The sequence below is a fragment of the Salvelinus alpinus genome, chromosome 25 (genome assembly GCF_045679555.1).
Source record: "Salvelinus alpinus chromosome 25, SLU_Salpinus.1, whole genome shotgun sequence".
Classification (NCBI taxonomy): domain Eukaryota; kingdom Metazoa; phylum Chordata; class Actinopteri; order Salmoniformes; family Salmonidae; genus Salvelinus; species Salvelinus alpinus.
The window spans coordinates 6,030,091-6,056,213 of NC_092110.1; the positions used below are offsets into that span (position 1 = coordinate 6,030,091).

General features: G+C 44.5%; 1 protein-coding gene across 2 annotated transcripts in view; it reads left to right on the top strand.

Moving 5' to 3' along the window:
- Nucleotides 1-18,619, top strand: part of LOC139553272 (alpha-(1,6)-fucosyltransferase) — a 118,313-nt gene extending 99,694 nt beyond the window's left edge. For both annotated transcript variants that reach the window (XM_071365418.1, XM_071365417.1), the window contains 8 exons: nucleotides 2,584-2,705; nucleotides 4,031-4,193; nucleotides 4,762-4,876; nucleotides 7,881-8,118; nucleotides 10,579-10,825; nucleotides 14,336-14,512; nucleotides 14,966-15,116; nucleotides 16,713-18,619. In XM_071365418.1, the coding sequence (XP_071221519.1) occupies nucleotides 4,129-4,193; nucleotides 4,762-4,876; nucleotides 7,881-8,118; nucleotides 10,579-10,825; nucleotides 14,336-14,512; nucleotides 14,966-15,116; nucleotides 16,713-17,042 (1,323 nt within the window). In that variant the 5' untranslated portion in view covers nucleotides 2,584-2,705; nucleotides 4,031-4,128 and the 3' untranslated portion in view covers nucleotides 17,043-18,619. The remainder of the gene's footprint in view (nucleotides 1-2,583; nucleotides 2,706-4,030; nucleotides 4,194-4,761; nucleotides 4,877-7,880; nucleotides 8,119-10,578; nucleotides 10,826-14,335; nucleotides 14,513-14,965; nucleotides 15,117-16,712) is intronic.
- Nucleotides 18,620-26,123: the final 7,504 nt, after the last annotated feature.

The window sequence follows — 26,123 nt, forward strand, 5'->3', positions numbered from 1 at the left end:
GTGACCAACCAGACACACACACACACACACACACACACACACAGGGAAACCCGCTGTTTACCATTACAGAACTCCACGCATCATTTCATGCCAGAGACAGAAACATATTTATTCTCAGCCAGGCTTCCTAGATAAGACTGCTGCCTGCTGCGTTCATGTAATACCAGTCACCACGGTTACTCTCACATCCTACTCAGTTCATATTTTGTCAGGCCATACACTATGTGAGGTAGCAATATTCAGTGTTGTCTCATCTTCTACATGGTACGTGTGGAGGCAGTTTTACAACACCTTTCTTGAACTGACCGCATCGACTTCTCACTCTTCTACTTGTTCTCGAGGAGCAGCTGCAAGGGGACTTTTACCCCATCTGGCCCTAGCTTCCTTCCCCTGTCCCTTAAAATGTGCCCTCTCATAAGTTAGTCCTGCAGGGAGAGAGGGGAAGGGAGGATGGATAGAGGGGGGTGGAAGGGGAGGCCCAGCCCAGCTCAGAGATGGCTTTCAAGGATGTCGGTGTTTGTTGGTAATAATTTTAGTTAATGGGGGGGTTGAAGGTGCCTTTCTCTCTCTCTCTCTCTCTCTCTCTCCCTTCACCTCTCTCTCTCTCTCTCTCTCTCTCCCTTCACCTCTCTCTCTCTCTCTCTCTCTCTCTCTCTCTCTCTCTCTCTCTCTCTCTCTCTCTCTCTCTCTCTCTCTCTCTCTCTCTCTCTCTCTCTCTCTCTCTCTCTCTCTCTCTCTCTCTCTCTCTCTCTCTCTCTCTCTGTAGCACGTGGGGTGATGAATTGCTACTGCCAGTGAATGAATTGCCCTGCGGTCGCCGGTTGCTCTCACACCTCACCACTGATCATTATACACACACACACCTCACCACTGATCATTATACACACACACCTCGCCATTGATCATTATAAACACACACACACACCCACACACACCTCGCCATTGATCATTATAAACACACACACACACACACACACACATGCACGGTCGGCTCACATACTTCACTACTGATCATTGCATTAAATTGGCACTGGGAGGTGGGAGGAAGCACACCCACTGGGAGGTGGGAGGAAGCACATTACGCACACCAGAAAAACATAAAGCCCATAGATATAGGCCCCGCTATGCTCTCTTGGGTAAATAAAGTAAACTAGCTCCAGAAGGCTAATCGTTTTGACTGTGAACTGTATTACTGTGTTGTATTATACTGGACTAGAATTACACACATCGTTCAAGCCATGATAAAGCAGGGAGAGAACATTCGATTCTGGTGCAGCACATGCGGCCTACAAAGTTACAAGTATAGGCCGACGAATTAGAATTGAATTGTTCCGGATATTTCCCCTCATGTTATTAGCATACCTCCTCTTTCTCTCTCTTGTCGCTTTATTCCTTCCTCGCTTTCAACTGTTAAATGAAATACGTTTCGTTGTCCTTATCTTCATCCTTCTAAGGGCGTGCTTGAATAATATAGGACTAGAATGAGATGCAGAAGGCTTTCACTTCTCTTCACGATGATGGAATGGTTCAGCTTGAGTCCCTCTTCGAATAGTCTATTGCTATAATAAATGCAACAACAACAAAAATGATGTCCAGCAAGCTATTCTAGTCTAGCTTTTCCTGCATGGGACTCCAAGAGCTAAGGAGACTTTTTTTTTTTTTTTTTTTTACAGAGGCCAGCGGAGCACGGGTGCGCAAGAGACAAAGGCTATAAGTTAGAAGCTTGTTATGCATGACACATCATTCATTAGCTAAATATAAGGCTAATACTGCATTGAATGTATTACCTGAAAGAGGTAGGCTAGGACATCTATATATAGGGCTAGATATCAATCTAGAACAGGATCGTCTATGTTGGCTGCATTTTGAATGGAATTGATGGACAGAGAGAAGCTCCTGCACTGTTTTAAAGCGACGCTGTGTGAGTGTTTTAAAACTCTGTGGCCGCTCTTAAAAAAAGGATCATCTTTACAATAAAAAAAAGAAGGTGACCCCCGAAAGCCAGATGGAGCTGGGTAAATTAGACTGTAGCATAGGCTCTGCGGCAACAAATGTAGGTCTACCTGTCACAGTAAAAGGGTTACCATGAGGAGATGATAGGTGTACATACTGAGATGGGCTGTCGGTCCCCACCCTGAGCCTTGACGGTTCATCATGCAGTGACCAGAGAGAAGAACATAGAGAATCCAGATTTAGACATAGATTTAAACAGTTCCATTTCATGCTGTTCATGTACATTATTTATTATAATTTAACGGTTTGTCGCAGATAATTATCCCGGGAAAAGGAAATGGTTTTGGCCGGTACATCTTAGCAAATCATTGGTATCCGGGTTCCTGCCATTCAACCCTATTCCAGACCATCTCAATTCCTCTCCCCTGTCTCTAGGTTACCAGGGCTAGCCAGTCTGACAGGGCCCGGTGGTGAATGAAGCCAGACTGACCTCTATCCTCTAACCTCTCCTCTCCCCCTGTACTGTACTGTAGGTTACCAGAGGGCCAGTTTGACGGGGGCCCGGTGGTGAATGAAGCCAGACTGACCTCTATCCTCTATCCTCTCCTCTCCCCCTGTACTGTACTGTAGGTTACCAGAGGGCCAGTCTGACGGGGGCCTGGTGGTGAGTGCAAGCAGACTGCGGACCCTGGAGGAACAATTGATCAGAGCTAAGGAACAGATCAACTCCTACCGCAGCCTGCCTGGAGACGGTATGACACACACATACACACGAACTTGGGACGCGCATACACACACACCTTGGAAATTAGGGCAGGAGGCAGTGAGGAGGAGTATTCCCAGGCAGGATTCCCTGTCCACTCCTCTTTCCTCGGATTTCAGCCGGAAATCTTCCATCCTTGTCCTTCACAGTAACATGAGCCACACATGCAGCTCTTTTCTGGGTCAGCTGCTTTCATTGGCCTGCGACAAACCTTTGTGTCATTTGAAACATTATGTAAACATGATCAAACCACCCGCGGGCCGGATTGGACACCCCTGCTTTAAAGTCGAGTTTAGGCTACTATGCCCGTCGATACGTTAGCAGGACTACTCTGTCTCTGTACTCTGGCCCTGTCCTTGTAGGAGAAGCATGCACTTAATGACCTCTGACACGTATTATGTCTGTGGCACTATTCCCATGAAGAGTAGGAGGAAGTGGGCCCTAGGCCTAGACACTGATCTAAGGACAGTTTGCGCTTGACCTTTTAAGGCTGGATGGGCGACTGGCCCTTTGTAGGCCCGCGGACCATTCACTTTAAAACTTCATTTCTGTAAAACTGGAGGTGGGTATACAGACCCACAAGCCACTGCAGCCCTTCATGATGATTTCTGTTTTTTTGGGGAACTCAGTCATGGTGTCAACTTACAGTTGAGAGTTAGAATAGTAGAATACACAAGGTGCAATTTATACATGTGGTTGTGCATCAGCAGTCACTCAATTAGCCCATGTCAGCAATTTGTTTTTTAGATTGTTGAGTTAGTCTAGCGGGCAACTATCTAAACTTGTAGTGAACATTGTCTAATTACCGACCTTGGTGGGGCCCATTGATCATCAGTTATCAAATTAAATACTGCGAACATTTGCCTCCACCCCATGGAAAAATGTGTATAATTGCAGGTAATGAACTTTAAAACTTTAATCTTTACTCTTGGCTGTCACAAGGGGGGCCACTAAAATGTTTTGCTCGCGAGGGGGGGGGGGGGGGTATGGATGTGGGTACGTAGACACAGGAGCCACTGCGGCCCCTCATGATGAGTTCCGTTTTTTGCTGGCCCCCAACCACATCAAAGTTGCCCATCTCTGCTTTAGGGTGAGAGTAAGTTAGCCTTGGATCTGTCTATGTGTGATGTGATGTCCTGTGTTCTTAGCTGATCCAGGATCTGTGTCTAAGGGCAACCGCTATATGGTGCTAGAGAAAATCTCAGCTGACTATGTGTGTATGTTATCGTATATATGTGTTCTCCCAAAACGCATATGATTGAATGACGGATGGGAGATTACCTTTTTCCCTTCCTGTGTCTTTCTTATTTCCAGGGCCAGGTAGGAACCAGGAAGAGCTGCGGAGGAAGATAGAGAACGGAGTGAAGGAGATCTGGTACTTTGTCCGCAGTGAGGTCAAGAAGCTGGGTCACATGGAGCAGGGGGACCTGCAGAAACACATTGACACACTGCTGCAGGAGCTGGGACACCAGCAGAGGTAACACACACACACTCTCGTCTCACACACACACACACATACTTTGCTGCAGGACCTGGGGCACCTGTAGAGGTCACGCTCACACACGCTCTTGTCTCATGCTCTCATGCACACACACACACGAAGACACATATACACACATATACACACACCCACACACAGACAGACACAAACACAGACAGACATACTTTTCTACAGGACCTGGGCACCAGCAGAGGTCACATAAATGTGTTTACACACACACTGAAAAGTTGTAAAATGCCCAGAAAAGGAACCTCTTCTATCAGCACCCGATTTTGGAAAAGTGACTTAAGCCCTTGGCTCCTATAAGGAGATGAATGTCTCACTCGGTTTGGGGCAACTTTTTCAAGGTCGCATCGGTTGTTGTCGATCGAAAAATGGAAAGTGTCTTCTCTTCTATCACACACAGACACACACGTTTACACCAGAACACACGTGTATAACATGTTACATAATTCACCACGGGAGCCTTGCAACGCTACGACCCAGCTGTGACCTCTAACCCTGTGTTAATGTGTGCGCGTGGGCGCCTGTGTGTTGACCCCAGGTCCATCATGACTGACCTGCACTACCTGAGCCAGGCTGACGGAGCAGGAGACTGGAGAGAGAAGGAGGCCAAGGACCTGTCTGACCTGGTACAGAACAGGATCACATACCTCCAGGTACCGTAATGTCCACCACACAGCTCAACACCTAGTACACGTATGGACACCCACGGGAGATTAGGATGGGCTTTTACCACACACCAGGGACTGGTTACAATCCACATAGGGATATTCCACACGTCACTTAATCATCTACATAGACTTTAGCTGATCATTTTATACAAATCAAAGTCTGTTCAGCTTTTATTAGGGCAATTTTCTGTCACGGTAATGCTGGTCTGTACTGTGTGTGGGCTGAGCAGGTCTGTATGGAGAGGCAGGTAGAGCTCCCCACTGCCAGTGTACTGTATAACAGGATTAAGACAGCCAAGGATGTGATTGTCTACCATCTCCGCTGTTAGTTGGGCTTATATCTGCAGGGACAGCAAGATGCTTCTCTCCCTCCTCTTGACACGTGTGCAATGGTGTTGTTGGTGCCAGGCCTCATGACAAGGTGTCATTCAACAGGGGAACCATAGAGAACCTTCAGAGTTCCCTGCTGTACGTCTCGTAAAGAAGTTGAGCTAACTAGGTTATGCAACTTTGTTCTGTTTGTGAGAGTGACAAGAACCCAAACTGTGTCCGTTTACTAATATATTACAAAAAATGGGCATTCGTGTGTCTAAGTGTGCGTGCATGCATGGGTGTGTGTGCGAGTGCATATGAAAAAAATATTGTCACATACTGCATTGAACACGAGGGGAGACACAGCTGGTTTCAAGCGCAGAAGGTGTTTATTTGTAAAGGACCACAGGAGGAGGCAGGTAGCTGGGTCCAGGGGCAGGCAGAAGGTCATACACAGGAGGAGGCAGGTAGCTGGGTCCAGGGGCAGGCAGAAGGTCATACACAGGAGGAGGCAGGTAGCTGGGTCCAGGGGCAGGCGGAAGGTAATACACAGGAGGAGGCAGGTAGCTGGGTCCAGGGGCAGGCGGAAGGTCATACACAGGAGGAGGCAGGTAGCTGGGTCCAGGGGCAGGCAGAAGGTCATACACAGGAGGAGGCAGGTAGCTGGGTCCAGGGGCAGGCAGAAGGTCATACACAGGAGGAGGCAGGTAGCTGGGTCCAGGGGCAGGCAGAAGGTCATACACAGGAGGAGGCAGGTAGCTGGGTCCAGGGGCAGGCAGAAGGTAATACACAGGAGGAGGCAGGTAGCTGGGTCCAGGGCAGGCAGAAGGTCATACACAGGAGGAGGCAGGTAGCTGGGTCCAGGGGCAGGCAGAAGGTCATACACAGGAGGAGGCAGGTAGCTGGGTCCAGGGGCAGGCAGAAGGTCATACACAGGAGGAGGCAGGTAGCTGGGTCCAGGGGCAGGCAGAAGGTAATACACAGGAGGTCCAAAAAGGCAACAGTACAGGCAGGGAAAAGGCTAGTAACGTCATCCGGCAGATCAGGCAATAGGCTGATAACAGGAAATCCGATAGGCTAAAGTACAGGCAGGGAATAGGCAAAAGGCGTCGTTAGTGAGGCAGGCCAAAACTATCATACACAGGAGGATAAAATGATGGAAAAAAACAGAGCTCCGAATAGAAGTGTCTCTCAAAACAAACAATAGCTCACAGTGATGGGGTGCAAAGAACTGAACTAAATAGTGTGGGATAATGACATACAGGTGTGTGAACAGGTGATCAGAGTTCAGGTGATTGGGATCTGGTGAGCTGCATTCAGGGGATCTATGTGTTTGAGAGTGTGAGCTGGAAGCAGACGTTACACCTGATAGGTGCGGTGAAATGTGTTGTTTTACAGGGTCAGCCATAGTAGCACGACTCCCCTAGAACAGATTAGGGTTAAGTGTCTTGCTCAAGGGTACATTGACAGATCTTTCACCTTGTCGGCTTGGGTATTCCGAACCAGAGACCTTTCGGTTACTGGCCCAACGTGTGTGTATAGGCTAGGTAATAATAAGGAATGGTGAGAGCAGGGTAGAGGTTGTTAATTAGTCATATTGAGTCCCTGTGTGCTATTAACGTTAGCTAGCTAGTGATTAACTTGATGAAGTGTGTGTGTGTGTGTGTGTGTGTGTGTGTGTGTGTGTGTGTGTGTGTGTGTGTGTGTGTGTGTGTGTGTGTGTGTGTGTGTGTGTGTGTGTGTGTGTGTGTGTGTGTGTGTGTGTGTGTGTGTGTGTGTGTGTGTGTGTGGGCTAGTCTGATAACATAGTGGCTGTGTGATGGAGGAGCATTAGTATTGCCTGTCTCTCTGGCCCTGCCTCCGCTTTCCATCACCAGTCACACAGTCAATGGAGGTAGACTAACCCTTTGCTGCTTATACGTTCTATACACACACACACAAATATAATTACAGCCACACACATTCACATGCATATACACACACTACACTCTCTCACTCTCCATCTCTCTCTCCATGCTCGCCAGTCCCCACCATACATCTCCCGTCAACTGCCATTGACTGACAGTTGACCTAACCAATAATCTACCCCCCTCGAGTCTCTCGCACACACACGCACACACACACACACACACACACACACACACACACACACACACACACACACACACACACACACACACACACACACACACACACACACACACACACACACACACACACACGCTCCTACAGTCTCAGAGCTGCAGTCATAGATCTTTGTTAACATGTTCTCAACCTGATTCTCAGGATCAGGATAGGAGTTAACAAAGGGAATGGTCACGGTAATGGATGTTGCCTACAGACCCTCCCTGACTCCACTCCAGCAGAGCAGACAGACACCGTGTTTTGAAGTATGAAGTAGAACGCCAGTCAAAGCCTTCTGGGCCCACTAGGGCGTGTCTGTCTTTCTGTCCGTCTGTCTCTGTATTCCTAGTACAGAAAGGATAGTATGTCTGTATTTTGATAAGGTAAAGAGAACGTAAGCAGAAGAACCTGCACACTGAAATACACTTTTGGCTCTCAAATGCGTGACAATGCCTCTAGTCTTCACCATAACATTTACTAACCAGGCACCTCAGGCCTCACTGTGTTGTAACAATCCCACCTCCTGTCCCTTCCCCTCCCTTCTCCTCTCCAGAACCCCCAGGACTGCTCCAAGGCCAGGAAGCTGGTGTGCAACATCAACAAGGGCTGTGGCTACGGCTGCCAGCTGCACCACGTGGTCTACTGCTTCATGATCGCCTACGGCACCCAGCGTACCCTCATCCTGGAGTCCCAGAACTGGCGCTACGCCACGGGAGGCTGGGAGACCGTCTTCCTCCCGGTCAGTCAGACGTGCACCGACCGCACCGGGGTCACCACCGGACACTGGTCAGGTGTGTTGACCCATGACGTGATCTCTGACCTCTGATAACGGGGTCGTGTCCATGACAACAGGCCAGACGCAGACTGAACACATTCTGCCCTCTGTCCTCAGTTGGGGTTCTGTCCATAGCAACAGACCTCACGCAGTGTGCAGGATACCATAAAAACAGAATTACGTTATACATCTATGCGTGGTACATGGAGAATGATGATGAGTATTGTGGAGCTTTGAGTCTGCCCCGACACTATTTTACTCTCTTTCTTCTTCTCACATCAGAAGGGGCTACTACAGGTCTGGGAATGAGATGAAAAACAGAATACGATGAAAAACAGCCTTGGCAAGAGGTCAATAGAGAGAGAGTGTGTATGTGTATGTATATATATATATATATATATGTCCTCTCAACATATATATGTCCTCTCTAGAGAGAGAGAGAGAGAGAGAGAGAGAGAGAGAGAGAGAGAGAGAGAGAGAGAGAGAGAGAGAGAGAGAGAGAGAGAGAGAGAGAGAGAGAGAGAGAGAGAGAGAGAGAGAGAGAGAGGGAGAGAGAGAGAGAGAGAGAGAGAGAGAGAGAGAGAGAGAGAGAGAGAGAGAGAGAGAGAGAGAGAGAGAGACCTTCAACTGTCACACTTCTTCTTCTTTTTTAACACAAAGCATCCAAGTATAGTGCCTGAGCAAGAGAATGGCAAACAAACATGAAAGAACTGACCTCAAAAACAGCAAAATTGTACCTTTTTCTCTTTGTTCAGAGGGCTTGTCTCCCTGTCCCAGTGTTACTGCTGAAGTAGGTCCTCCAGTTGAGAGGACCGAGGAGAAAAGCCAGACGCTAGAAGAACAAAGTGTTGAAGATAGGAAAGAGACAGAGAGAGAGACTGAAGGAGAGAACAGCGAAGGGAAGATTGAACAGAATAGGAGGAAGGAGCGGAGAGAAAGGAGAAGAAAGGGGAAAAAGAGAGACTGGAGGAATAAAATGATCTGGAGAGAAGATGAAAGGCTGGAGGAAACGAGAGATTGACTGGAGGGAGAGAAGGAGCGAAGAAAGGGTAACATAGAATAGCATTATATACAGTAGTAAACAGGGTGCCATGTGGAGATCAACCGTAGGGACTCTAGCCTTGAACCTTGTGACTGGGCTGCGTAGAACGGAACAGTAAGTGGGTGACCGTCATAATACCGTTAAAGCATTATGTAGTTTACGGCATTGGTAAATGATTGGTTGTCTGAGACATTGATGTGCCCTTGTCAGGTCTGAGGCAGAGAGGAACAGAAGGATGGAGACAGACATCACTACCGTGGTGGATGGATTATAACCCTATCCCACACTCAAACACTCGCAGCAAGAATTACAGCAAACACAACACACCCTCTAACCCCCCCCCCCCCCCCCCCCCCGTCCCCTTAATTTCTTCAAGATGTAATTTAGATTTTAGGTCTTTCCTAATTAGCCTGAAAAGGGAGAGAGGGTTGAGAGAGAGATAATTTATTAGTGCAGCCAGAGAGAAACCCTCTAGTCTCACCGCTGAAATCTGACAGCAGGGTTATATAAGCCAGGCCAGGCAATTTCCTAAATACTTCTTTCGATGAGAAGAGAGAGAGAAAAAAATTGCCTTTTAATATTTAATGCAGCGCAAGATTTAAATTCTGGACACTGATGTGCACATGCAGTCTGTTTGTTTCTCTCTTAGCTGTATTTGTAGCTTGATGATTATTTGTATTTATTTGATATATTGCAAAATGGTGATTAGAACTTCGACTGTCTTTACTGGTTTTGTTTGGTGAAATATTCCAGTTCATTCAAATCTAAATCTCTTATTTTCATTGTGTGCTTTGTATTTTTTTTTTATTGGGAGAGAGAGAATTCAAGGGATCTCTCTACCCCTTCTTCACTCTCTCTTCCTTTCCTCCGTGGGAATGTCCCATATGTTATAAGTCATTCGTTAAGTCATATTTTATTGACTTGATAAATGTTCATTAAAACTCTCCTTGAGGCACGTGGCACTAATTATTACTCTCTATCGGAGAATCAACAGCACTCCTATACCTCCCGAGAGGAAGGGTCAAGGAGTGCATTAGCCCTTTAACTAACCACTCACAGGCCACGAAATACCTTTTGTCTTGTGTTTTAATAATAAGAACTGTAGGACAGGGTGTCCTGGGGGGATACATGCAGAACCAGCGAGAGAGAGAGAGGGAAGAGGAACTCTTCTCCCTGGGTTCTGCTGTTCAGACAGCTCCTCATGCACACCATGATGCTTAGTGCATCTTCACTGCTACATGCATCAAACCCCGGTGCTGGAGGCTAGTGATCTGATCGTTGATATATCTCTCTGTCTGTATGTCAAAAGCACTCTATTGTTACCTTCTATCTCTCCCGCTCCGACTCTCTCTCTCTCTCGGTCTCTTGCCTTCTCCCTATCTGCCGTTCCGTCCACTCTTTTTATTAACCCCCGCTCCTCCCTCTCTCCCGCAGGCGAGGCTAACGACAAAGACGTCCAGGTGGTAGAGTTACCCATCGTGGACAGCCTGCACCCCCGCCCCCCCTACCTGCCCCTGGCCATTCCCGAGGACCTGGCCCAGCGCCTCCACCGGCTCCATGGTGACCCTTCCGTCTGGTGGGTGTCTCAGTTTGTCAAGTACCTGATCCGGCCCCAGGCCTGGCTGGAGAAGGAGATCCAGGATACCACCGCCAAACTGGGCTTTAGGCACCCCATCATAGGGTAGGTGGACACACTATGCATGCAAGCACACGTGTACTGTACGTGCGCGCGCACACACGCCTACACAGACAGACACGTGCTATTTCTTTTTGGCCCCTCTATCTATCCCTAATGGATACAAACACCCATGCACACACATTCCTTATCGCTATCCCCACTGAGAGATGTAATTGAAAAGTAAAAGCAGTTATTTTCCTTTTAAGTTGTGGGTGGGTGGATGGGTGGGAGGGAGGGAGGGAGGGAGGGAGGGAGGGAGGGAGGGAGGGAGGGAGGGAGGGAGGGAGGGAGGGGATAGAGTCCTGTGAAGGGCTGGGTTGTCTGTCTCTTTGTAGTGTATAGTGGGATTTTCTCTCCTCTAAAACCTTCTCAGGAAGTACCACACTGTAGGTGTCGGCAACACGTGTGATTTATATACAGTACCAGTCAAAAGTTTGGACACACCTACTCCTTCAAGGTGTTTCTTTATTTTGTACTATTTTCTACATTGTAGAATAATAGTGAAGACATCAAAACTATGAAATAACACATATGGAATCATGTAGTAACCAAAAAGGTTTTAAACAAATCAAAATATATTTTAGATTTTAGATTCTTCACACTAGCCACGCTTTGCCTTGATGACTGCTTTGCACACTCTTGGCATTCTCTCAACCAGCTTCACCTGGAATGCTTTTCCAACGGTCTTAAAGGAGTTCCCACATATGCTGAGCACTTGTTGGCTGCTTTTCCTTCACTCTGCGGTCCAACTCATCCCAAACCATCTCAACTGGGTTGAGGTCAGGTGATTGAGGAGGCCAGGTCATCTGATTCAGCACTCCATCAATCTCCTTCTTGGTCAAATAGCCCTTACACAGCCTGGAGTTGTGCTTTGGGTCATTGTCTTATTGAAAAACAAATGATAGTCCTACTAAGCGCAAAGCAGATGGGATGGCATATCGCTGCAGAATGCTGTGGTAGCCATGCAGGTAAAGTGTGCCTTGAATTCTAAATAAATCACTGACACTGTCACCAGCAAAGCACCATCACACCTCCTGGGAACTACAAATGCAGAGATCATCCGTCTACCTACTCTGCGTCTCACGAAGACACAGCGCTTGGAACCAGAAATCTCAAATTTGGACTCATCAGACCAAAGGACAGATTTCCACCGGTCTATTGTGCATTGCTCGTGTTTCTTGGCTGAAGCAAGTCTCTTCTTCTTACTGGTGTCCTTTAGTAGTTGTTTCTTTGCAGCAATTCGACCATGAAGGCCTGATTCACGCGTTCTCCTCTGAACAGTTGATGTTGAGATGTGTCTGTTACTTGAGCTCTGTGAAGCATTTATTTGGGCTGCAATTTCTGAGGCTGGTAACTCTAAGGAACATCCTCTGTAGCATAGGTAACTCTGGGTCTTCCTTTCCTGTGGCAGTCCTCATGAGAGCCAGTTTAATCATAGCGCTTGATGGTTTTTGCGACAGCACTTTTAAGAAACTTTCAAAGTTCTTTACATTTTCCGGATTGACTGACCTTCATGTCTTAAAGTAATGATGGACTGTCATTTCTCTTTGCTTATTTGAGCTGTTCTTGCCATAATATGGACTTTGTCTTTTACCAAATAGGGCTATTTTCTGTATATCACCCCTACCTTGTCACAACACAGGTTTCATCAGACCAGATAATAATGTTTCTCATGGTCTGAGAATCTTTATGTGCCTTTTGGCAAACTCCAAGCAGGCTGTCATGTGCCTTTAACTGAGGTGTGGCTTCCGTCTGACCACTCTACCATAAAGGCCTGATTGGTGGAGTGCTGCAGAGATGGTTTTCCCATCTACACAGAGGAACTCTAGAGCTCTGTCAGAGTGACCATCAGGTTCCTGTTCACCTCCCTAATCAAGACCCTTCTCCCCCGATTGCTCGGTTTGGCCGGGCGGCCAGCTCTAGGAAGAGTCTTGGTGGTTGCAAACTTCTTCCATTTAAGAATGATGGAGGCCACTGTGTTCTTGGGGACCTTCAATGCTGAAGACATTTTTTGGTACCCTTCCCCAGATCTGTGTCTCGACACAATCCTGTCTCGGAGCTCTACGTAACTGTGTTGTTGTTTTTGTCGCACTGCTTTGCTTTATCTTGTCCAGGTCGCAGTTGTAAATGAGAACTTGTTCTCAACTGGCCTACCTGGTTAAATAAAGGTGAAATTAAAAATGTAAAAATATTGGTGGTGTGCTGCAGAGATGGTTGTCCTTCTGGAAGGTTCTCCCATCTCCACAGCGTAACTCTAGAGCTCTGTCAGTGACCATCGGGTTCTTGGTCACCTCACTGACCAGGCCCTTCTCCCTCAATTTGGCCAGCTCTAGGAAGAGTCTTGGTGGTTCCAAACTTGTTTAATTTATGAGTGATTAAGGCCACTGTGTTCTTAGGGACCTTCAATGCTGCAGAAATGTTTTGGTACCCCTCCCCAGATCTGTGTCTCGACACAATCCTGTCTCGGAGCTCTACGAATAATTCCTTCGACCTAAAGGCTTGGTTTTTGCTCTGACATACACTGTCAACTGTGGGACCTTATATAGACAGGTGTGTGCCTTTTCAACTCATGTCCAATCAATTGAATTTACCACAGGTGGACTCCAAACAAGTTGTAGAAACATCTCAAGGATGATCAATGGAAACAGGATGCACCTGAGCTCAATTTCGAGTCTCATAGCAAAGGGTCTGAAATACTTATGTAAATACCTTTTTTTGGTTTTTAATACATTTGCTAACAAAAAACCTGTTTTTTGGTTTATCATTATGGGGTATTGTGTGTAGATTGCTGAGGAAATTGTTTTATTTAATCCTTTGTAGAATAAGGCTGTAACGTAACAAAATGTAGAAAAAGTTAAGGGGTCTGAATACGTTCCGAAGACACTGTACATATCTACCTCAATTACTTTGAACCCCTGCACATGTATATAGCCAAGTTATCATTACTCATTGTGTATTTATTCCTTGTTTTAGTATTATTTTATTATTTTATTTTTCTCTCTGCATTGTAAGCAAGCATTTCACTTTTAGTCTACACCTGTTATTCACGAAGCATGTGACAAATACAATTTTATTTTAATTTGAGAGAGAGAGAGAGAGAGAGAGAGAGAGAGAGAGAGAGAGAGAGAGAGGAGAAATCGAAGGGGGAGAGAATGCGAAGGGAGATGGCGAGAGAGAGAGAGGGGGAGAGAGCTGGAGAGAGGGAGCGAGCTAGACGCAGAGAGCTAAAGAGAATCAGAGGGAGAGTGCTGCGTGCTCCAGCCACTCTCCAAACAACCCACTCTGCCATCCATCACTAGACAGCACCATGACCTTCACTCTAGGAGAGGAGCGCTCTGCTTCACACACACATAATCACTCACACACACACACACACACACACACACACACACCTGTAGAGACATGCAGACAGACACACATACACACATTCTTAGACACGCGCACAGACAGACACACACCCCACACACTCCCCTAACTCCTCTCACCATCTTCCCTATATGTCCTGTCCTGTAGGGTCCATGTGAGACGGACAGACAAGGTGGGGACAGAGGCAGCCTTCCACCCTATAGAGGAGTACATGGTACATGTAGAGGACCACTTCCAACACCTAGCCAGGCGCATGCTGGTGGACAAGAAGAGAGTCTACTTGGCCACTGACGACCCCTCACTACTACAGGAGGCCAAGGCTAAGTGCGTATGCCTGGCTGTGTGTGCGTGTGTTTCTGTGTGTACGTGTGGGTCTGTGTGTGTCTGTGTGTGTGTGTGTGTGTGTGTGTGTGTGTGTGTGTGTGTGTGTGTGTGTGTGTGTGTGTGTGTGTGTGTGTGTGTGTGTGTGTGTGTGTGTGTGTGTGTGTGTGTGTGTGTGTGTGTGTGTGTGTGTGTGTGTGTGTGTGTGTGTGTGTGTGTGTGTGTGTGTGTGTGTGTGTGTTTGTGTGTGTGTGTGTGTCTACGTGCCGCCGGCAGTGTGGGTGTGTGTGTCTGCAGGACTGCCTTGTGGTATTCTGGACCTGTTTGTGATGACGAGAAGCTGTATTTGATGTGTGCCCAAAGTACTGAGAAGACAAAGAATGAATGCCGTATGCACTTTGACATCTGTACAATCCTTTATCTCTCTGACTGCCTCTGTCTCTGTGTGTGTCTCAGGTACCCAGACTACGAGTTCATCAGTGATAACTCCATCTCGTGGTCTGCGGGGCTACATAACCGCTACACCGAGAACTCTCTGAGAGGAGTCATCCTAGATATTCACTTCCTGTCCCAGACCAACTTCCTGGTCTGCACCTTCTCCTCACAGGTGACCTTTCACCTCTTACCTTACCTACTCCTCTTCCTCCTCCTCCCCTTTCTCCTCCTCACTCTCTTCCTCAAAACCTTACTTTGGGAAGGCCCATACAATAGTAAGACCTAAGTAATAAGCATTTGAGTGATACTGTACCAAAACTACTGCCTTTTCCTGGTCAGGTCACAAGGTCCTACCCATAATCACCACCATAGAACCATAGGTCCTATGTATCTCAGTTGGTAGAGCATGACTCTTGCAATGCCAGGATGGTGGGTTTGATTCCCGGGACCACCCGTACGTAAAATCTATGCACGCATGACTGTAAGTCGCTTTGGATAAAATTGTCTGCTCAATGGAATGTATTATTATTAGCCTCAATTCATCAGTGCATGGACTCTACTCAAACCGGTGCGCCTGGCACCTACTACCACACCCCGTTCAAAGGCACTTAAATCTTTTGTCTTGCCCATTCACCCGCTGAATGGCACACATGCACAATACATGTCTCAGGGCTTAAATATGCTTCTTTAACCCGTCTCCTCCCTTTTATCTACACTGATTGAAGTGGATTTAAGACTTCAATAAGGAATCATAGCTTTCACCTGGATTCACCTAGTCAGTCTATGTCATGGAAAGAGCAGGTGTTCCTAATGTTTTGTGCACTCAGTGTGTGTATATATACAGTACCAGTCAAAAGTTTGGACACCCCTACTCATTCCATTTTTTGTTTTGTTTTTTTTAACTATTTTCTACATTGTAGAATAATAGTGAAGACATCAAAACTATGAAATGACACATATGGAATCATGTAGTAACCAAAACAGTGTTAAACAAATCAAAATATATTTTATATTTGAGTTTCTTCAAAGTAGCCACCCTTTGCCTTGATGACAGCTTTGCACACTCTTGGCATTCTCTCAACCAGCTTCATGAGGTAATCACCTGGAATGCATTTCAATTAACAGGTGTGCCTTGTTAAAAGTTCATTTGGAATTCCTTTCCTTCTTAATGCATTTGAGCCAATCAGTTGTGTTGTGAAAAGGTAGGGTTGGTATACAGAAGATAGCCCTATTTGGTAAAATATCAAGTCCATATTATGGAAAGAACAGCTCAAATAAGCAAAGAGAAATGACAATCCATCATTACTTTAAGACATGAAGGTCAGTCAATCCGGAAAACTTCTAGAACTATGAATGTTTCTTCAAGTGCAGTCACAAAAACCATCAAGCGCTATGATGAAACTGGCTCTAATGAGGACCGCCACAGGAAAGGAAGATCCAGAATTACCTCTGCTGCAGAGGATGAGTTAATTAGTTACCAACCTCAAAAATCGGCAATTAACTGCATCTCTGAGTCTCATAGTAAAGCGTCTGAATACTTATGTAACTAAGGTATTTCTAAACACCTGTTTTCTCTTTGTCATTATGGGGTATTGTGTGTAAATCGATGAGGGAAAAAAGGAATTTGATCCATTTTAGAATAAGTCTGTAACGTAACAAAATGTGGGAAAAGTAGAGGGGTCTGAATACTTTCCGAATGCACTGTATATTAGCCTCTGTGTTCCATTTGTCATACTGTCCTGTATATTGTGTTGTGTTCTTGCTCCAGGTGTGCCGTGTGGCCTATGAGATCATGCAGACCCTCCATCCTGACGCCTCATCTCACTTCCACTCCCTGGATGACATCTACTACTTCGGGGGCCAGAACGCCCACAACCAGCTAGCCGTGTACGCCCACCAGCCCCGGAGCTCCGACGACATCCCCCTAGAGCCAGGCGACCTGATCGGGGTGGCGGGGAACCACTGGGACGGCAACTCCAAGGGCATCAACCGCAAGACGGGCCGCACCGGCCTCTACCCGTCCTACAAGGTGAAAGAGAAGATCGAGACCGTAAAGTATCCTACGTACCCCGAGGCAGATAAGATGCTGAATCAGTAGAGATAGACTGAGATACAGACTGCTGCGCAGACAGACGCTGCTAACTTATGAGCGAAAACGTGGACCTTTAGCCCGAGAGAGGGGACGAAGGAGAAAGCACTTTGAATGAGTGTGGGTCTTGGTCAGTTGAAGTGTGTGTGAGTATGAGTGTGTGTGTGTGCGCGTTTGTGAAATGCGGCATGCGGAGTAACTACAGGGTATCTGATTTACTCCTCACCAACCTGACCCTCCAGGACTAGGACCCTCCAGTGACTCCCTCCGTCAGGGGGGTAAATAAAAGACTACAATTAGCAAAGAAATGAAAGAAAAAACGAAAATAAGGAATAAACAAATGATAGCACTCCGGTGGAATGATGAAGGGATCGCCCAATCAGAGCTCTTTATTTAAATAATAGTTGAAATAACTGAGAAACCTCAGAATGATGACTGAAAAAATAACTACAAAGAGAACTAATTGTGAACTGTAAGAGCCAACAAACAAACTCTTGACTTTCTCCTCTCCTCCTGTGCTGTTCTCTTCTCTTCTTGTGGACATTGGTTGTAGCCAATTGTTTTCTTCCCTCTTTTCTTCCTGCCCCTGCTTCCTCTCCTCCTTTCACTCCTTTCTTCACTCACTCCATTTCAACTTATGCCAACTCATGCATTTTTTCTGGCCCACCCTCTATTCATTTTTCACCCGCCATATTGTGCTTTTGGATAAGTGATTTTAATGTTTTTAGTTGTTGTCGTTGGTGTGTGCGAGAGTGTGCGTGTGTGTGAGCGTTCAAGCATGTGTGCGGGGTGTGTGTGTGAGTCCAAATAAGGGTGCCTACTAAGGAAAATGGCTTCTGTACTTCTTCTCTCCACGTGTCTCTGTTTTTGTTAGTGTCAAAGTGACGTCAGAGCCATAAGGACCCAGGCCTTGCCATGCAGATACTGCACATGCAGAATACTACATACTGTACATAATAGAGAAAACTGTATATGCAGAATACCACATTCAGAATACTGTATATGCAGAATACTACATGTAGAATACTGTATATGCAGAATACCACATTCAGAATACTGTATATGCAGAATACTAGATGCAGAATACTGTACATACAGAATACTACATGCATAATAGAGAGCTGTATATGCAGAATACTGTATATGCAGAATACTAGATGCAGAATACTGTACATACAGAATACTACATGCATAATAGAGAGCTGTATATGCAGAATACTGTATATGCAGAATACTATATATGCAGAATACTGTATATGCAGAATACTGTATATGCAGAAGGCTACATGCAGAAAACTGTACACTCCAGTCCAGACTCACTTAACTGTGTCTTACTCATTTTCTGTTGTCCATGTCCTTTTTAAAATGTTATTTTAATGTTTTTGAATTTGAAAGAAAAATGAAAATTGACAACTACACTATAAAAGATTACAAACAACGATTATTTACGTATGATGATGATAGAATTGATGAAGATGATGATTAACGAAGAATATGATTATTGTCCACCATGAAGAAATGTTCATATTTTATGTTTCTGGGCATTGTCTTTGATAAAAGCAGATCAAATAAAGTGATCGGCTCAACTTGTTTGTGTTTCTGTGTCTGTTCCCACAGTCCACTCAAATGCTTTGTTGTTCAGAGTAGAGCAAGTGTACCCTATTAAGCCCACCAAAATCTAAGTTTAGACATTTCTAACAGATACTGCCCTAATTTTTTGTAAGAAAAGTGGATATAAACTGAAAGATGAATCTCTCTCGTGAAGTTTATTGACTTTACTTACAACATGTTTTAATAAGACAAGTCCAGGCTGGGCTTAATCGTTACCGAGTGTACCCTTTAAGCCCATGGGTGTTCCACATAAGCCCCCGCCTCTTAAATAATCAATTTTAATTCATTTCCAAATGTTCAAAACTTACAAACGGACATTTCTTATGTAAAATTAGATTCTATTAATCTAGCCTAAAGTTTTTCAAATAAACTGATCATTACTATTCATCATGACAGTAGCACTCATAACAGGGGGTATCCACAGAGATCAATGTGGACTTAGACTTTTGTTCTTGCCGACCAGTACACACCTGATTCAACTAATCAACTAATCATAGACTTCAATCAAGACATGATTAGTTGAATCAGGTGTGTTATTGCTTGGTTAGAACACAAACCTGCACCCACACTGGCGCTCTCGATAATAAGCCATGCAACAAAGGCCAAAACGCAAACAACTTTCAATTAATTATCTGAAAGCTGATTCACATTTGCTGTACTGCTATTGTTGTTGATTAGTTCAACTTGTCTTTCTGAAGCCAATCTGAAGACATATTCAAATCTCCCTCTCTAGTGTGTATTATAAAAGGTACAGGTGGTGGACCAAAAAACGGAATCACCTGGATGAATGAAAGACAACAATATCACAATGCCCCCACCCAAAAGTGCATGAGTAGTCATCTTCTTGTCCCTCGTTTGTTTGCATTTTTATCCACCACTTGTAGGTTTTCTATCCCTGATATTCCTCAACCCTGGTCTTACAGTATTCTCTCTCAGCATCAACGACTACCTGTCCACTCCAAACGTCTTGGAGAGAGTACAGAGGTTTCTAATTGTTGCTAATCTTGGTAAAGGCACCATGGCTAGATGCACAATATGCCTAGCAGTAGTTTTTATGTGTTTTAATCCATTTAAATCTGAACCAAAAAAAATCCTTTATTTTTACTATTTTCTACATTGTAGAATAATAGTGAAGACATCAAAACTCTGAAATAACACATATGGAATCATGTAGTAACCCAAAAAGTGTTAAACAAATCTAAATATATTTTAGATTATTCAAAGTAGCCACCCTTTGCCTTGATGATAGATTTGCACACACTTGGCATTGACAGCCCCTGAGTCAATATGCACTAAGTATACCAAACATAAGGAACACCTTAATATTGAGTTTAAAGGTTTTAAATCAAAACTGTAACTAGGCCTCTCATGGTAAGCAACTCCAGTATACATTTAGCCTTGTGTTTTACTTTATTTTACTTTATCATTTTTCTCACGGTGATCCAGGTTTTCCTCTAGGATTTTGCCTGTACTCAGCTCTATTCCGTTTCTTTTTATCATTAAAAAAATCCCTAGTCCTTGTCAATGACAAGCATACCCATAACATGATGCAGCCACCACTATGCTTGAAAATATGAAAGAGTGGTACTCAGTGATGTGTTGTGTTGGATTTTTGCCAAATATAACATTTTGTATTCATGGCATGAAGTTCATTTCTTTGCCACATTCTTTGCAGTTTTACTTGAATGCATTATTACAAAATAGATGTATGTTTTGGAATATTTTTATTCTTTACAGGCTTCCTTCTTTTCACTCTGTCATTTAGGTTAGTATTGTGGAGTAACTACAATGTTGTTGATCCATCCTCTGTTTTCTCCTATCACATCCATTAAACTCTGTAACTGTTTTAAAGTCACCATTGGCCTCATGGTGAGCAGTTTCCTTCCTCTCCGGCAACTGAGTAAGAAGGACAACTGTATCTTTGTAGTGACTGAGTGTATTGATACACAATCCAAAGTGTAATTAATAACTTCACCATGCTCAAAGGGATATTCAATGTATGCTTTTTATTTTTACCCATCTACCAATAGGTGCCCTTCTTTGCGAGGCATTGGAAAAACTCCCTGGTCTTTGTGATTGAATCTGTGTTTGAAATTCACTGCTCGACTGAAGGGCCTTACAGATAATTGTATGTGTGGGGCACTTAGGTAGTCATTCAAAAATAATTTTAAACACTATTATTGCACACAGAGTCAATGCAACTTATTATGTGACTTGTTAAGCACATTTTTACTCCTGAACTTATTTAGGTTTGCCATAAGTGGTTGAATACTATTGACTAAAGATATTTTATCTTTTCATTTTTAATTAATTTGTAAAACGTCAAAAAACATAAATCCTATTTTACATTATGGGGTATTGTGTGTAGGCCAGTGACACAACATCTCAATTTAATACATTTTTAATTAGGCTGCAACACAACAACATTTTGAAAAAGTCAAGGGGTGTGGATACTTTCTGAAGGCACTGCATCACAACCAAATGTTGAAATTAGTTGAAACCTTAAACAGCAGAACATAAACAAAAAAACAAAAATTAAATTATTATCCAAAGATCGAAGTGGGCTTAATGGGTACGCTTTCCCTAGCTGAACGCATTTACACATTCTACCTCCTTGATAATTGCTACCACATTTGTTGTGTTTACTATAAGAACAACACCCTGTGTTTTAAAGTGTCATTACCAACTGCACTTTGAGCTACTCTGTCTGTCAAACTGCATTTGTGCAGGTTATTGGTGAGCCTGCAAAGTTTTGTGTGAGGGGTACTTTGTCTGTGTATGCGTGTATCCAGACAGCGAGAGAGAAAAAGTGAGAGAGCAAAAGAGAGAGAGGTAATCGTCTCTTTTCTGTCAACAAGTAAAAGCAAATGAGGTCTTCAGTGACAGACCCCAAATGACTCATCAAAGGAAGAGGTGGCTCTTTGTGTGTATATGTGTGTGTGTGTCTCTCTCTCTCTCTTCCTCCCCATATAGCCATTTACAGAGAAAAGTATATTTTCCCGACCAGGGGCCACTCAAAGGGCACTTTAATTAAACCACAGAGAGATGCGGTGGCAGAGAGAGCGGCGTGTCTTAAACTCTCATTTAAACAGTCTCTTCACTCAACTATTTTGCTAATTAGCTGCCACCGAGCTGTTCTCTCTCAAAGACAGAAGGGAGAAACATTTTGTCAGCTTCATTCACTCATTCTCTTTTTGATTAATGAAATGATCTTTTGGGGTCTCTGCTTCGGTCAGTGATAAACGTGTGTTTGTTTCAGAGGACTATAACACCAATGTCAATTAGATGTTTGGCCACACTGGCTCCTGCTGTGTCCTCTCTGCCTGAAGTCTGCCCACAGACCTACAGTATCTATCTCACACAGCAGATAGATTGACCAGGGTGATTCCAATTGGAGATATATATTCCTTCTAAACGAACTGTAGGCAATCATACTATGTGAGGCGGATGCAAAATATCCATCATAGTAGCAATATGACTCCGGTGTTCCGGTGTGCAGTTACATGCACCACCAAGGGCATTTGTTGTTGGAATATGAAAACTCTGTCACCAATGTCACTGGCCTGTCTGTATCAACTATTTCTCAGTACCATACCAGCTCTGTCAGTGACCTCATCACTGTCGCTTCATTGGCTTCCAGGGGTGTGTATTCATGGATGCCAAGTGAAGCCAGGCTTCCCCTAAAAAATGTACCAAGATAAATATAAAATATACATAAAATAATGCTGTCTGGTCCAAATGAGTATGACATTGTTGTCGCCCATAGAATTTAATGCAAGGGAAGCCAGCAAGCATTTGGGATCCCTTGACAAAAAAAGTATAAAATAATACCCAATCAGCGTTGAGCTAAACTGAGTGAGCTCAACTGTGAATGGTCCTGGCGCACCAAAAAAAAAGAGTTAAGGGAAGCCAGCTTGGAATTGACGTCTCTCCTCTCCTAACAACCTTGATTTGTTGCATCTCGTTGTGCTGGTGTCCTCCGTTGGCTAGTTAGCTAGCTAGCAAAAATTGTCCCTCTCCTAAATAACCCATGGATGGAGATAGGGATTTGGACTTGTGGTTTTACTTAATTCTCCGTACTGACTAGGTATCCCCCTTTCCACATCATATTTAGCTTACGGTGATTGGACTATATTGTTTTTGGTATCTTTTAGTAGACTTTACCGTGAAATGCTTACTTACAAGACCTTAACCAACAATGCAGTTTTAAGAAAATAGAGTAAAGAAATTACAAAATAAACTAAAGTAAAAAAATCTAATAAAAAGTGAGACAATAAAATAACAATAATGAGGCTATATACAGGGGGTACCGGTACCGAGTCAATGTGCGGGGGTACAGGTTAGTCAAGGTAATTTGGGGGGGGCAATGCAAATAGACCGGGTGGCCAGTTGATTAATTGTTCAGCAGTCTCATGGCTTGGGGGTAGAAGCTGTTAAGGAGCCTTTTGAACCTAGACTTGGCACTCCGGTACCGCTTGCCGTGCAGTAGTAGAGAGAACAGTCTATGACTTGGGTGACTGGAGTCTTAAACTATTTTTTGGTCCTTCCTCTGACACCGCCTAGTATATACAGTACCAGTCAAAGTTTTTTGAAAACAGCATTGCACACTCTTGGCATTCTCTCAACCAGCTTCATGAGGTAGTCACCTGGAATGCATTTCAATTAACATGAGTGCCTTGTTAAAAGTTAATTTGTGGAATTTCTTTCCTTCTTAATGTATTTGAGCCAATCAGTTGTGTTGTGACAAGGTAGGGGTGGTGTACAGAAGATAACCCTATTTGGGAAAAGACCAAGTCTATATTACGGCAAGAACAGCTCAAATAATCAAAGAGAAACGACAGTCCATCATTACTTTAAGACATGAAGGTCAGTCATTCTGAAACATTTCAAGAACTTTGAAGGTTTCTTAAAAGTGCTGTCGCAAAAACCATCAAATTCTATGCTGAAACTGGCTCTAATGAGGACCGCCACTGGAAAGGAAGACCCAGAGTTACCTCTGCTGCAGAGGATAAGTTTATTAGAGTTAACTGCACCACAGATTGCAGCCCAAATAAATGCTTCACAGAGTTCAAGTAACAGACACATCTCAACATCAACTGTTCAGAGGAGACTGCGTGAATGAGGCCTTCATGGTCGAATTGCTGCAAAGAAACCACTACTAAAGGACACCAATAAGAAGAAGAGACTTGCTTGTGCCAAGAAACACGAGCAATGGACATTAGACCGGTGGAAATCTGTCCTTTGGTCTGATGAGTCCAAATTTGAGATTTCTGGTTCCAAGCACCATGTCTGTGAGATGCAGAGTAGATGAACAGATGATCTCTGCATGTGTGGTTCCCACCGTGAAGCATGGAGGAGGAGGTGTGATGGTGTGGGGCAGCTTTGCTGGTGACACTGTCTGTGATTTATTTCGAATTCACACTTAACCAGCATGGCTGCATTTTGCAGTGATAGAGGATCCCATCTAGTTTGAGCTTAGTGGGACTATCATTTGTTTTTCAACAGGACAATGACCCAACACACCTCCAGGCTGTGTAAGGGCTATTTGACCAAGAAGGAAAGTGATGGAGTGCTGCATCAGATGACCTGGCCTCCACCATCTCCTGACCTCAACCCAATTGAGATGGTTTGGAATGAGTTGGACCGCAGAGTGAAGGAAAAGCAGCCAACAAGTGCACAGCATATGTGGGAACTCCTTCAACACTAGTTTGATAGCAGACACCTCACAAGTCCTCAAATGGCAGCTTCATTAAATAGTACCCGCAAAACACCAGTCTCAGCGTCAACAGTTAAGAAGCGATTCCGGGATGCTGGCCTTCTTGGCAGAGTTGCAAAGAAAAAGCCATATCTTAGACCAATAAAAAGAAAAGATTAAGATGGGCAAAAAAACACAGACACTGAACAGAGGAACTCTGCCTAGAAGGCCAACATCCCAGAGTCGCCTCTTCACTGTTGACGTTGAGATGGTGTTTTGCTGAGTCTATTTAATGAAGATGCCAGTTGAGGACTTGTGAGGCGTCTGTTTCTCAAACTAGACACTCTAATGTACTTGTCCTCTTGCTCAATTGTACACCGGGGCCTCCCACTCCCTTTTCTATTCTGGTTATTGCCAGTTTGCGCTGTTCTGTGAAGGGAGTAGTACACAGCGTTGTACGAGATCGAACCCACAAATGCTGATGCTCCAGATACTCAACTAGTCTAAAAAGGCCAGTTTTATTGCTTCTTTAAATCAGCACAACAGTTTTCAGCTGTGCTAACATAATTGCGAAAGGTTTTTCTAATGATCAATTAGCCTTTTAAAATGATAAGCTTGGATTAGCTAACACAACGTGCCATTGGAACACAGGAGTGATGGTTGCTGATAATGGGCCTCTGTACCCCTATGTAGATATTCCATAAAAAATCTGCCGTTTCCAGCTACACTAGTCATTTATAACATTAACAATGTCTACACTGTATTTCTGATCAATTTGATGTTATTTTAATGGACAAAAGTGCTTTTCTTTCAAAAACAAGAACATTTCTAAGTGACCCCAAACCTTTGAACAGTAGTGTACATTTGTCTAGCTGTGTCCAGTCAAGGTGGTGCTTATACAAGCAGACCATCTATGGGAGGAAGGATGTCAGCGTTCCGCAGCAGCTGAAACCTGGTCCTGACTGAGTCTGAACGCTCCTTGGTGGCGACAACACCAGGCTCCAGAGCATCGAAGCTGTAAAACAGGAAATAACAAAAATTGAGAAGACATTACAACCTTGCACAACATCAATTCACCTCCCAAGTTTAGATAAGAGGAATAACTTCATGCAATGCAATGACAATTATATTCACCTGAAGTGCTGGTACTGCTTAAAATGTGGCAGCGGCCTGAAGTACGGAGTCAGGTGTTGTTGCCAGCCATACCTTTCTACCAGCACCGTACCATCCTCCAGTCCAACCAGCTGTGGGATGTTGACCCCTGTCACAGTGCTGTCCTTCACAACACCAGCAATCTCAGACAAAGTGTTCACTCTGGTCTTTCTGAAGTGCTGCTTGATGAGGCCGAAGCACCAGTCGGGGGCAAACTTGGTGTGGCCTGTGATCGGGAAGTGAAGGTCCTGACTTGGCCCGTTGTTGTGTCAAGTCACGCTGGTTCACACGGACCGTGTGCAATGTCATCAGAATCATCTTAAGCTTTAGCCCCCACCCAAACTCTGACCATTTTACTCTCCCTAGCAGAGCTGGTTAGTCTGTTTTCATGTTATCCAGAACGTTGGTGACTAACTGTGCTCTTGGTAACAATTTAAATACACATTTTTGCAGACGTTTACCGGCCATATTCAACCTGTGTTATATAAATTCATCAGTTATTCTGCGCTCTGGTTGTTGCAGTGACGTTCTATTGAAATGGATACTGCATACTGGAGTCTTTTGTTAAGTTTTAATATGCGATACATTTTTTTTAAAGCCTACGCTAGACAGGATTACCCTACACATACTGA